General features: G+C 47.8%; 1 protein-coding gene across 1 annotated transcript; it reads left to right on the forward strand.

The window, feature by feature from the left end:
• Nucleotides 1–526: 526 nt before the first annotated feature.
• On the forward strand, nt 527–12,796 carry rdm1 (RAD52 motif containing 1). Its single transcript, XM_073494489.1, has 8 exons — nt 527–576; nt 9,090–9,193; nt 10,036–10,215; nt 10,469–10,597; nt 10,689–10,857; nt 10,957–11,055; nt 11,186–11,262; nt 11,335–12,796. The coding sequence occupies exons 2-8, from the start codon at nt 9,095–9,097 to the stop codon at nt 11,410–11,412; spliced, it is 831 nt and encodes a 276-aa protein (XP_073350590.1). The 5' UTR covers nt 527–576; nt 9,090–9,094; the 3' UTR covers nt 11,413–12,796.

A 12,796-nucleotide genomic window follows, 5' to 3' on the forward strand; every position in this document is an offset into this window, starting at 1 on the left:
CAGGAAACAGAAAACAGAGCAGAGAAAAGTCCCGCAGTGTTTCCACTCTCACTTTCCACACTGAACTCCACAGTACAAGAATATCATGGAGGTAAAAGTACCTCAGAGTTGTGGTAAAAGTACTTTGATATTAGTGTAGTTTGTGTCAGGACGTGTTTGAAGAGTGTTTCTTACATTTGGATCACTCAGTGATTTTCAGCTGATGTCAGGTCAGTTTAAGATCATTTATTGAAGAACAAAAACATTTTGATAAATAACCCACATAAATAATTATTATTTCATGATTATGACTGACCGTGGGAACATATTTATTTTTTATCATGTTTTAACTCCTTTAGAGTCAAAACTGCAGAACGAGCCTTTGAGTTTGACAGGTATGTGACGTCAGCCTCGTTTTCACTCTGTTTGCTCGTTTTCACTTTCTGGTCGTCAAGGGAACTGCCGCTGATGATGCAAAGCTGTGATGTCATGACTGCGCCGTCACAGCAGGAAACAGCTCATTGGTTATCGGAGCAGACCCCGCCCCTCAGCGGAAGCGCGGCAAACTGTGTTTGTCCGGTGAAGACGGAAGAGACGGTGAGTAACGTAACTGTTACTGTAACTAACTGTAACTGTAAGTAACTGTTACTGTAAGTAACTGTAACTGTAAGTAACTGTAACTGTAAGTAACTGTAACGAGTTTAAACAACCGAGAGGCAAAGAGTGGACTGTTGACGGACTGTTGACGGACTGTTAGTGGACTGTTGACGGACTGTTAGTGGACTGTTGACGGACTGTTAGTGGACTGTTAGCGGACTGTTAGTGGACTGTTAGTGGACTGTTGACGGACTGTTAGCGGACTGTTGACGGACTGTTGACGGACTGTTAGTGGACTGTTGACGGACTGTTAGCGGACTGTTAGCGGACTGTTAGTGGACTGTTAGTGGACTGTTGACGGACTGTTAGCGGACTGTTGACGGACTGTTGACGGACTGTTAGTGGACTGTTAGTGGACTGTTAGCGGACTGTTAGCGGACTGTTAGTGGACTGTTGACGGACTGTTAGTGGACTGTTAGTGGACTGTTAGCGGACTGTTAGTGGACTGTTGACGGACTGTTAGCGGACTGTTGACGGACTGTTGACGGACTGTTAGTGGACTGTTGATGGACTGTTAGCGGACTGTTGATGGACTGTTAGCGGACTGTTAGTGGACTGTTGACGGACTGTTGACGGACTGTTAGTGGACTGTTGATGGACTGTTAGCGGACTGTTGATGGACTGTTAGCGGACTGTTAGTGGACTGTTGACGGACTGTTGATGGACTGTTAGTGGACTGTTAGCGGACTGTTAGTGGACTGTTAGCGGACTGTTAGTGGACTGTTGACGGACTGTTGACGGACTGTTAGTGGACTGTTGACGGACTGTTAGCGGACTGTTAGTGGACTGTTAGCGGACTGTTAGCGGACTGTTAGTGGACTGTTGACGGACTGTTAGCGGACTGTTGATGGACTGTTAGCGGACTGTTGATGGACTGTTAGCGGACTGTTAGTGGACTGTTGACGGACTGTTAGCGGACTGTTGATGGACTGTTAGTGGACTGTTAGTGGACTGTTGACGGACTGTTAGCGGACTGTTGATGGACTGTTAGTGGACTGTTAGTGGACTGTTGACGGACTGTTGATGGACTGTTAGCGGACTGTTAGTGGACTGTTAGCGGACTGTTAGTGGACTGTTAGTGGACTGTTGACGGACTGTTGACGGACTGTTAGTGGACTGTTGACGGACTGTTAGCGGACTGTTGATGGACTGTTAGCGGACTGTTAGTGGACTGTTGACGGACTGTTGACGGACTGTTAGTGGACTGTTGACGGACTGTTGACGGACTGTTAGTGGACTGTTAGCGGACTGTTAGCGGACTGTTAGTGGACTGTTAGTGGACTGTTGACGGACTGTTAGCGGACTGTTGATGGACTGTTAGCGGACTGTTAGTGGACTGTTGACGGACTGTTGACGGACTGTTAGTGGACTGTTAGTGGACTGTTGACGGACTGTTGACGGACTGTTAGTGGACTGTTAGCGGACTGTTAGTGGACTGTTAGCGGACTGTTAGTGGACTGTTGACGGACTGTTGACGGACTGTTAGTGGACTGTTAGTGGACTGTTGACGGACTGTTGACGGACTGTTAGTGGACTGTTAGCGGACTGTTGATGGACTGTTAGCGGACTGTTAGTGGACTGTTGACGGACTGTTGACGGACTGTTAGTGGACTGTTGACGGACTGTTAGCGGACTGTTAGTGGACTGTTAGCGGACTGTTAGCGGACTGTTAGTGGACTGTTGACGGACTGTTAGCGGACTGTTGATGGACTGTTAGCGGACTGTTGATGGACTGTTAGCGGACTGTTAGTGGACTGTTGACGGACTGTTGACGGACTGTTAGTGGACTGTTAGTGGACTGTTGACGGACTGTTGACGGACTGTTGACGGACTGTTAGTGGACTGTTAGCGGACTGTTGATGGACTGTTAGCGGACTGTTAGTGGACTGTTGACGGACTGTTGACGGACTGTTAGTGGACTGTTGACGGACTGTTAGCGGACTGTTAGTGGACTGTTAGCGGACTGTTAGCGGACTGTTAGTGGACTGTTGACGGACTGTTAGCGGACTGTTGATGGACTGTTAGCGGACTGTTGATGGACTGTTAGCGGACTGTTAGTGGACTGTTGACGGACTGTTAGCGGACTGTTGATGGACTGTTAGTGGACTGTTAGTGGACTGTTGACGGACTGTTAGCGGACTGTTGATGGACTGTTAGCGGACTGTTAGTGGACTGTTGACGGACTGTTGACGGACTGTTAGTGGACTGTTAGCGGACTGTTAGTGGACTGTTAGCGGACTGTTAGTGGACTGTTAGTGGACTGTTGACGGACTGTTGACGGACTGTTAGTGGACTGTTGACGGACTGTTAGCGGACTGTTGATGGACTGTTAGCGGACTGTTAGTGGACTGTTGACGGACTGTTGACGGACTGTTAGTGGACTGTTGACGGACTGTTGACGGACTGTTAGTGGACTGTTAGCGGACTGTTAGCGGACTGTTAGTGGACTGTTAGTGGACTGTTGACGGACTGTTAGCGGACTGTTGATGGACTGTTAGCGGACTGTTAGTGGACTGTTGACGGACTGTTGACGGACTGTTAGCGGACTGTTAGTGGACTGTTGACGGACTGTTAGCGGACTGTTGATGGACTGTTAGCGGACTGTTAGTGGACTGTTGACGGACTGTTGACGGACTGTTAGCGGACTGTTAGTGGACTGTTGACGGACTGTTAGCGGACTGTTGACGGACTGTTGACGGACTGTTAGTGGACTGTTAGTGGACTGTTAGCGGACTGTTAGTGGACTGTTGACGGACTGTTAGCGGACTGTTGACGGACTGTTGACGGACTGTTAGCGGACTGTTAGTGGACTGTTAGTGGACTGTTGACGGACTGTTAGCGGACTGTTGACGGACTGTTGACGGACTGTTAGTGGACTGTTGACGGACTGTTGACGGACTGTTAGTGGACTGTTAGTGGACTGTTGACGGACTGTTAGCGGACTGTTGACGGACTGTTGACGGACTGTTAGCGGACTGTTAGTGGACTGTTAGCGGACTGTTAGCGGACTGTTGACGGACTGTTAGTGGACTGTTAGTGGACTGTTAGCGGACTGTTAGCGGACTGTTGATGGACTGTTAGCGGACTGTTGACGGACTGTTAGTGGACTGTTAGTGGACTGTTAGCGGACTGTTAGTGGACTGTTAGTGGACTGTTGACGGACTGTTAGTGGACTGTTAGTGGACTGTTAGCGGACTGTTGACGGACTGTTAGCGGACTGTTGACGGACTGTTGACGGACTGTTAGTGGACTGTTAGTGGACTGTTGACGGACTGTTAGTGGACTGTTAGTGGACTGTTAGTGGACTGTTGACGGACTGTTAGTGGACTGTTAGCGGACTGTTGACGGACTGTTGACGGACTGTTAGTGGACTGTTAGTGGACTGTTGACGAACTGTTAGTGGACTGTTGACGGACTGTTGACGGACTGTTAGTGGACTGTTGACGGACTGTTAGTGGACTGTTAGCGGACTGTTGACGGACTGTTGACGGACTGTTAGCGGACTGTTAGCGGACTGTTGACGGACTGTTAGCGGACTGTTGACGGACTGTTAGTGGACTGTTAGTGGACTGTTGACGGACTGTTAGCGGACTGTTGACGGACTGTTGACGGACTGTTAGCGGACTGTTAGTGGACTGTTAGTGGACTGTTAGCGGACTGTTAGCGGACTGTTGACGGACTGTTAGTGGACTGTTAGTGGACTGTTAGCGGACTGTTAGCGGACTGTTAGCGGACTGTTAGTGGACTGTTGACGGACTGTTAGCGGACTGTTGACGGACTGTTGACGGACTGTTGACGGACTGTTAGTGGACTGTTAGTGGACTGTTGACGGACTGTTGACGGACTGTTAGCGGACTGTTAGTGGACTGTTAGTGGACTGTTAGCGGACTGTTAGTGGACTGTTAGCGGACTGTTAGTGGACTGTTGATGGACTGTTGACGGACTGTTAGTGGACTGTTAGTGGACTGTTAGTGGACTGTTAGCGGACTGTTGATGGACTGTTAGTGGACTGTTGACGGACTGTTGACGGACTGTTAGTGGACTGTTAGTGGACTGTTAGCGGACTGTTGATGGACTGTTAGTGGACTGTTGACGGACTGTTAGTGGACTGTTAGTGGACTGTTAGTGGACTGTTAGCGGACTGTTGATGGACTGTTAGTGGACTGTTAGCGGACTGTTAGTGGACTGTTAGCGGACTGTTAGCGGACTGTTAGCGGACTGTTAGTGGACTGTTAGTGGACTGTTAGCGGACTGTTAGCGGACTGTTAGTGGACTGTTAGCGGACTGTTAGTGGACTGTTAGCGGACTGTTAGTGGACTGTTAGCGGACTGTTAGCGGACTGTTGACGGACTGTTAGTGGACTGTTAGTGGACTGTTAGCGGACTGTTAGCGGACTGTTAGTGGACTGTTAGTGGACTGTTGACGGACTGTTAGCGGACTGTTGACGGACTGTTGACGGACTGTTAGTGGACTGTTAGTGGACTGTTAGCGGACTGTTAGTGGACTGTTAGTGGACTGTTAGTGGACTGTTGACGGACTGTTAGCGGACTGTTGACGGACTGTTGACGGACTGTTAGCGGACTGTTAGTGGACTGTTAGTGGACTGTTAGCGGACTGTTAGTGGACTGTTAGCGGACTGTTAGTGGACTGTTGATGGACTGTTAGCGGACTGTTGATGGACTGTTAGTGGACTGTTAGTGGACTGTTAGTGGACTGTTAGCGGACTGTTAGTGGACTGTTAGCGGACTGTTAGTGGACTGTTAGTGGACTGTTAGCGGACTGTTAGCGGACTGTTAGCGGACTGTTAGTGGACTGTTGATGGACTGTTAGTGGACTGTTGACGGACTGTTAGTGGACTGTTAGTGGACTGTTAGCGGACTGTTAGCGGACTGTTAGTGGACTGTTGATGGACTGTTAGTGGACTGTTGACGGACTGTTAGCGGACTGTTAGTGGACTGTTAGCGGACTGTTAGCGGACTGTTGACGGACTGTTAGTGGACTGTTAGCGGACTGTTAGTGGACTGTTGATGGACTGTTAGTGGACTGTTGACGGACTGTTAGCGGACTGTTAGCGGACTGTTAGTGGACTGTTAGTGGACTGTTGATGGACTGTTAGTGGACTGTTGACGGACTGTTAGTGGACTGTTAGTGGACTGTTGATGGACTGTTAGTGGACTGTTGACGGACTGTTAGTGGACTGTTAGTGGACTGTTAGCGGACTGTTGACGGACTGTTAGTGGACTGTTAGTGGACTGTTAGTGGACTGTTAGTGGACTGTTGACGGACTGTTAGTGGACTGTTAGCGGACTGTTAGCGGACTGTTAGTGGACTGTTAGTGGACTGTTGATGGACTGTTAGTGGACTGTTGACGGACTGTTAGTGGACTGTTAGTGGACTGTTAGTGGACTGTTGATGGACTGTTAGTGGACTGTTGACGGACTGTTAGTGGACTGTTAGTGGACTGTTAGCGGACTGTTAGCGGACTGTTAGTGGACTGTTAGTGGACTGTTGACGGACTGTTAGCGGACTGTTAGCGGACTGTTAGTGGACTGTTAGCGGACTGTTGATGGACTGTTAGCGGACTGTTAGTGGACTGTTAGTGGACTGTTGACGGACTGTTAGCGGACTGTTGATGGACTGTTAGCGGACTGTTGATGGACTGTTAGTGGACTGTTGACGGACTGTTAGTGGACTGTTAGTGGACTGTTAGTGGACTGTTAGTGGACTGTTGACGGACTGTTAGTGGACTGTTAGTGGACTGTTGACGGACTGTTAGTGGACTGTTAGTGGACTGTTAGTGGACTGTTGACGGACTGTTAGTGGACTGTTAGCGGACTGTTAGTGGACTGTTGATGGACTGTTAGTGGACTGTTAGTGGACTGTTAGCGGACTGTTAGTGGACTGTTAGCGGACTGTTAGTGGACTGTTAGCGGACTGTTGATGGACTGTTAGTGGACTGTTAGCGGACTGTTAGTGGACTGTTGACGGACTGTTAGCGGACTGTTAGTGAACTGTTGACGGACTGTTAGTGGACTGTTGACGGACTGTTAGCGGACTGTTGATGGACTGTTAGTGGACTGTTAGTGGACTGTTAGTGGACTGTTAGCGGACTGTTAGTGGACTGTTGACGGACTGTTAGCGGACTGTTAGTGAACTGTTGATGGACTGTTAGCAGACTGTTGACGGACTGTTGACGGACTGTTAGCGGACTGTTAGTGGACTGTTGACGGACTGTTAGCGGACTGTTGATGGACTGTTAGTGGACTGTTAGTGGACTGTTAGCGGACTGTTAGTGGACTGTTGATGGACTGTTAGCAGACTGTTGACGGACTGTTGACGGACTGTTAGCGGACTGTTGACGGACTGTTAGCAGACTGTTGACGGACTGTTAGTGGACTGTTGACGGACTGTTAGTGGACTGTTAGTGGACTGTTAGCGGACTGTTAGTGGACTGTTGACGGACTGTTAGCGGACTGTTAGTGAACTGTTGATGGACTGTTAGCAGACTGTTGACGGACTGTTGACGGACTGTTAGCGGACTGTTAGCGGACTGTTGACGGACTGTTGACGGACTGTTAGTGGACTGTTGACGGACTGTTGACGGACTGTTAGCAGACTGTTAGCGGACTGTTAGTGAACTGTTGATGGACTGTTAGCAGACTGTTAGCAGACTGTTGATGGACTGTTGACGGACTGTTAGCAGACTGTTAGTGGACTGTTAGTGGACTGTTGACGGACTGTTAGCAGACTGTTAGCAGACTGTTGATGGACTGTTGACGGACTGTTAGCGGACTGTTAGCAGACTGTTGACGGACTGTTAGCGGACTGTTAGTGAACTGTTGATGGACTGTTAGCAGACTGTTGACGGACTGTTGATGGACTGTTGACGGACTGTTGACGGACTGTTAGCGGACTGTTAGCAGACTGTTGACGGACTGTTGATGGACTGTTGACGGACTGTTGATGGACTGTTGACGGACTGTTAGCAGACTGTTGACGGACTGTTGATGGACTGTTGACGGACTGTTGACGGACTGTTGATGGACTGTTGATGGACTGTTAGCGGACTGTTAGCAGACTGTTGACGGACTGTTAGCGGACTGTTAGCAGACTGTTGATGGACTGTTAGTGGACTGTTGACTGACCAAACTCCATTCAAAAATCTGCCAGTTTAACTCTGCTTCGCCGACAAACTCTTCAGTAGTTTGACATAAGAGGTCTAATGTCAGGTCCGTGTTTCTTTAGAAAACACAAAACCAAACTTAGTTTGATTAAATGAAATTTTTCTTCTGGTTGCTGTTAATATTGTCAGGCCTGTCCGGCCTGCTTGTAAGTTACTTCGGTGAGTTAATAGCTTTTTGAAAGGACACTTGTTTACCGAAACTTTCAGTTCACTCAAAAAAACGATTCAAAGGTTGAAATGTTCTGTATGAATGAATGAATGTGTCAGCTGACAGTGAAGAACTGTTAAATCCAGAGATATTTCAGGCAGGATCTGAACTATGTTCTGCTGCTGGGCTGTATCTCTTCTGTCCTGACACACTGTCAGTGCTGCACTGTGACTAAAACCAGAAGCTATTAATTAATCAAGAGAAAATAATAATAAGTTTTGATTTTAATATATTGATTATATTATTTTCTGATTTATTCATTTACAGATCTCGTTACTTTGAGATGTATTCAGTTACTGATTACAGACATTTTAACTTTAAGCATCTCAAAACATTTCCAATAAAAATAAAATGCTTTTTATATCAGAAGCTTTTACAGTTAATACTGGTACAAAGTACACATGTACTCACAGTACACACAGTACACCTGTACACACAGTACATGTGTGTACACACAGTACATGTGTACTGTGTGTACTGTGAGTACAGATGTACTGTGTGTACTGTGAGTACATGTGTACTGTGTGTACTGTGAGTACAGGTGTACTGTGTGTACTGTGAGTACAGGTGTACTGTGTGTACAGGTGTACTGTGTGTACAGGTGTACTGTGTGTACAGGTGTACTGTGTGTACTGTGAGTACAGGTGTACTGTGAGTACAGGTGTACTGTGTGTACTGTGAGTACAGGTGTACTGTGAGTACAGGTGTACTGTGTGTACTGTGAGTACAGGTGTACTGTGTGTACAGGTGTACTGTGTGTACTGTGAGTACAGGTGTACTGTGAGTACAGGTGTACTGTGAGTACAGCCTCCTGCAGGACGAGAGGAGTTGTGTCTCTGTGTTTCAGTCTTGATAAACAGTTACAGATGTGGAAACTCAAACCTGATGTTGCTGATGAGGTCATTAAATGTATTTATAATATTTGTGCCATGAAGCGGATCACTTCTCTGAGAAACCCTCCATCAGTAATTATAACAATTAGTTTTTATAAAAAAAGGTTCATGATAAAGGTACATGAATTGCCATATTTTTAAGATGTCCTTGTCCTTGTGTCCTCTACAGGTGTGATGGAGGTGGACATCCTGGAGTTCCAGGTCCCTGTGGAGAACAACAAGACTCTGTTTGTGTGGGACATCCAGCCGTCTCACACTGAGGCTCAGATCTATGTGAGTCCACCTGGGGTCAGGTCTGTGTGAGTCCACCTGGGGTCAGGTCTGTGTGAGTCCACCTGGGGTCAGCTCTGTGTGAGTCCACCTGGGGTCAGCTCTGTGTGAGTCCACCTGGGGTCAGGTCTGTGTGAGTCCACCTGGGGTCAGCTCTGTGTGAGTCCACCTGGGGTCAGCTCTGTGTGAGTCCACCTGGGGTCAGGTCTGTGTGAGTCCACCTGGGGTCAGGTCTGTGTGAGTCCACCTGGGGTCAGCTCTGTGTGAGTCCACCTGGGGTCAGCTCTGTGTGAGTCCACCTGGGGTCAGGTCTGTGTGAGTCCACCTGGGGTCAGCTCTGTGTGAGTCCACCTGGGGTCAGGTCTGTGTGAGTCCACCTGGGGTCAGGTCTGTGTGAGTCCACCTGGGGTCAGCTCTGTGTGAGTCCACCTGGGGTCAGGTCTGTGTGAGTCCACCTGGGATCAGGTCTGTGTGAGTCCACCTGGGGTCAGCTCTGTGTGAGTCCACCTGGGGTCAGGTCTGTGTGAGTCCACCTGGGGTCAGGTCTGTGTGAGTCCACCTGGGGTCAGGTCTGTGTGAGTCCACCTGGGGTCAGCTCTGTGTGAGTCCACCTGGGGTCAGGTCTGTGTGAGTCCACCTGGGGTCAGGTCTGTGTGAGTCCACCTGGGGTCAGGTCTGTGTGAGTCCACCTGGGGTCAGCTCTGTGTGAGTCCACCTGGGGTCAGGTCTGTGTGAGTCAGAGTATGAAACATGTCAAACAACGTTCTGCTGAACTCCATTCAGAAATCAGTCATTTTAAGCAGCTCTTTCATCAGACAGTAACATGTGTGTGTGTTGTCCTTCAGGAGGGGCTGTACGGTGTGTTCTCGTCCTTCGGTCCTCTCTACCTGCTGAAGGTGTGTCCTAACGCTCCTCTCAACCCGCCTGGGTTCTACGCCCTCATCAAGTTCTACTCTGCTGCTCAGGCCTCAAAGGCACAACGGCAGACTGACGGACGCTCGCTGTTCCAGAGCTCTCCACTCAAGGTGGTCACCTCTCAGCTCTCAACGCAGTGCTGTTCTTCTTCTGCTGATCCTATAGTTCATCATGTTCACTTCAAAATAACACTGTTTTCATTTAGTGTTTAACAATGAATCTAAAACTTTATTTATACAACAAGTTTCAGACGAGTTTGATAAATATAAAAAGAGACGAGATGAAGGAAGAGTCTGTCAAACAGGCTTTTACTGTGAAAGTGACACTGAAACAGGAAGTCCTGATGGCTGTGTGTGTGTTCAGGTGAGGCTGAGCTCCAAACAGACTCCTCACTTCCTGTGTGACAGCAGCAGACCTCTGAGCCACGCCCGCTGTCTGGAACTGGCCAATCACTGCTTGGGATTTAATGGCTGGACCTCTGACATCATCACAGTGAGAAACACATGTCAACAGTGTACATCTTTACATTCAGGTGAGTTAGTGTGAGAGCAGTTGACTTCCTGTTTGTATCCATCCTCCTCAGCTGAAGGAGATCACCAACGAAGAAGAAGAGGAGGAGGAGGAGGAGGAAGAGGAGGTTGGAGGCCGATGGAGGAGGCTGAAGTTTGGCTGTCTGCTGCAGCTCTCCTTCCCTCATCACGGACAGACGACCAGAGCGGCAGCAGTGGTGGAGGACAGATTCACCTGCACAGGTGAGGATGGCTTCGGCTTCACCTGCGCAGGCGAGGATGGCTTCGGCTTCACCTGCGCAGGTTCATGTATTTATTCTATATGTTGTGTTGTGTCTGCAGGTCCAGATGTTCTGCTACAGAAACGTTGTAAACTCCAGAAGTTGGTCAGAGAGAAAGCTCTGGTCCAGGCCTTCACCACAGTACTTCTCATTCTACTAGGTAGTACTACTCATACTACTACAGTACTACTGTAACTACTACAGTAGTACTCTAAGTACTGCAGTAGTACAGTGAAGTGCTGTCAGACTGTTGAAATGATTAATAATCAGTGATCAATAACTCTCTGCAGGTGGAGGTAAAGTGATGGTGGAGGTGAAACAGACCTCAGATGAGTTCCTACCTGAGCAGACTGAAGGAGTCCTGCAGGTAAACTCACCTGTTCACCTGCTGCAGCTGTGTGTGATGTCCAGAAGCTGATGAAGTGTCTCTGTCTCTCAGGTGAACGAGCTCACCTGGAGTCAGTTGGCTCCTGATGAAGAGGAGGATGATGAAGAGTGGGACCTGACTGTGTCGTAGACTGTGGGCGGACAGAGGTGCATGATGGGACGCTTCATATTAAAGGTGCAGCAGAGTGAAGAAACAACAGTGTTGACGCTACGACAAAGACGTTTATGTTTTGTGTGGAAGAGATCTCTACTGATGTTAGCATGCTAACCAGCTAGCACCACGCCTGAAAACCCCTTTCACCAACACGCCCTGGTAGTCCTGCTAGCTGCACAGCTAACTGAGCCAACAAGCTAACAGTAGCTACAGTTATGAAACAGGATATAGTTAGCAGCAGTTAGCAGTTACTCTGGTGGTGTGCTGCCCCTTATTTGTTAGGTCTCAACCCCCTAACCCTAACCGTCTCATTTAGACACTTGTTAGCAACCGCTAACCGTTTTTAACACACAGAAGAGCTTTATAATGCAAACATGGAGTGTTTACTGACATGTTCTATGTTGTAGAAGAAAACGTGAAAAATCTCTTAAAGTTTCAGGCATCAGAATCCCCACTGACTTTGGGAGGAGGGAACAGGAAGTTATTTCAGCAGCAGCAGTGATATCCAACAGTGACACTTTCTGACAGCTAGCTACTTGTAGATCGTTGATCGTTGATTATTGAGTTGGCAAATTGTACCTCTAAGAATTGGTGCATCAAATAACGTTAAAATGAGAATCTAAGCACACGTGGAGCCTTTTCTTTTTTATGTCACAGTCATGGAAACAAGGATAACAACACTTCACCTCCTGTGCCAGGAGGAGTGTGGATTTATTTCAGGGATCACTTACAATCAAACAATCACACTTTAACTTTAATTATATTTTTCTGTTGTCAGTAGTAATGATAATTTTAGTTGAAAACATTCAACTAAAATTATCACTAGAAAGTAAAGGAATAACAGTTTTTATCTGATGATGAAGTTAGCATGCTAACCAGGTAGCCCTCTCCCATCCTAGTCCAAAGCTCCCGTGCTAGCAGTGTCGACACTAACAGTCCTCTGGTGACCCGCGCTCTGAGCCTGGACCACTAGATGCATGGCTAACTGAGCTAACTAGCTATGGCAACTAGAGTTAGCTGAAGTTAGCTGTTACTCTGGTGAAATGCTGACCACTTGAGTGTTACTTCAACAGCTGGCCTATTCTTACATATTGCACCTTTAAAGAAACTCCCTGAATGTGAAAATCAACTGTATCTACTTTACAACAGGACTTCTCATTTAAAAACAACTGCAGTAACGAGTGTTTCACATTCTCACCTGTAGTCAAGATTCTGATATCAGTGAAGCACAACAACTGCAGGTCATAACTGTGAGACAGCACCAACTCTATCTATATGGTGGGAGGGTTATTATGATCTAATTATTACGGATGACTCTGTCATATTCTAACGACAAACTATAAATAAATGATTAAAAACA

This window comes from Pagrus major, chromosome 23, assembly GCF_040436345.1.
Source record: "Pagrus major chromosome 23, Pma_NU_1.0".
NCBI lineage: Eukaryota > Metazoa > Chordata > Actinopteri > Spariformes > Sparidae > Pagrus > Pagrus major.

Excerpts from the sequence above, each read along its gene's own strand:
- rdm1 (XM_073494489.1), top strand. The coding sequence starts at position 9,095 with ATGGAGGTGGACATCCTGGAGTTCCAGGTCCCTGTGGAGAACAACAAG. Across the intron at positions 9,194-10,035 it reads ACACTGAGGCTCAGATCTAT|GAGGGGCTGTACGGTGTGTT; the intron begins GTGAGTCCACCT and ends GTTGTCCTTCAG. Across the intron at positions 10,858-10,956 it reads GGACAGATTCACCTGCACAG|GTCCAGATGTTCTGCTACAG; the intron begins GTGAGGATGGCT and ends TTGTGTCTGCAG.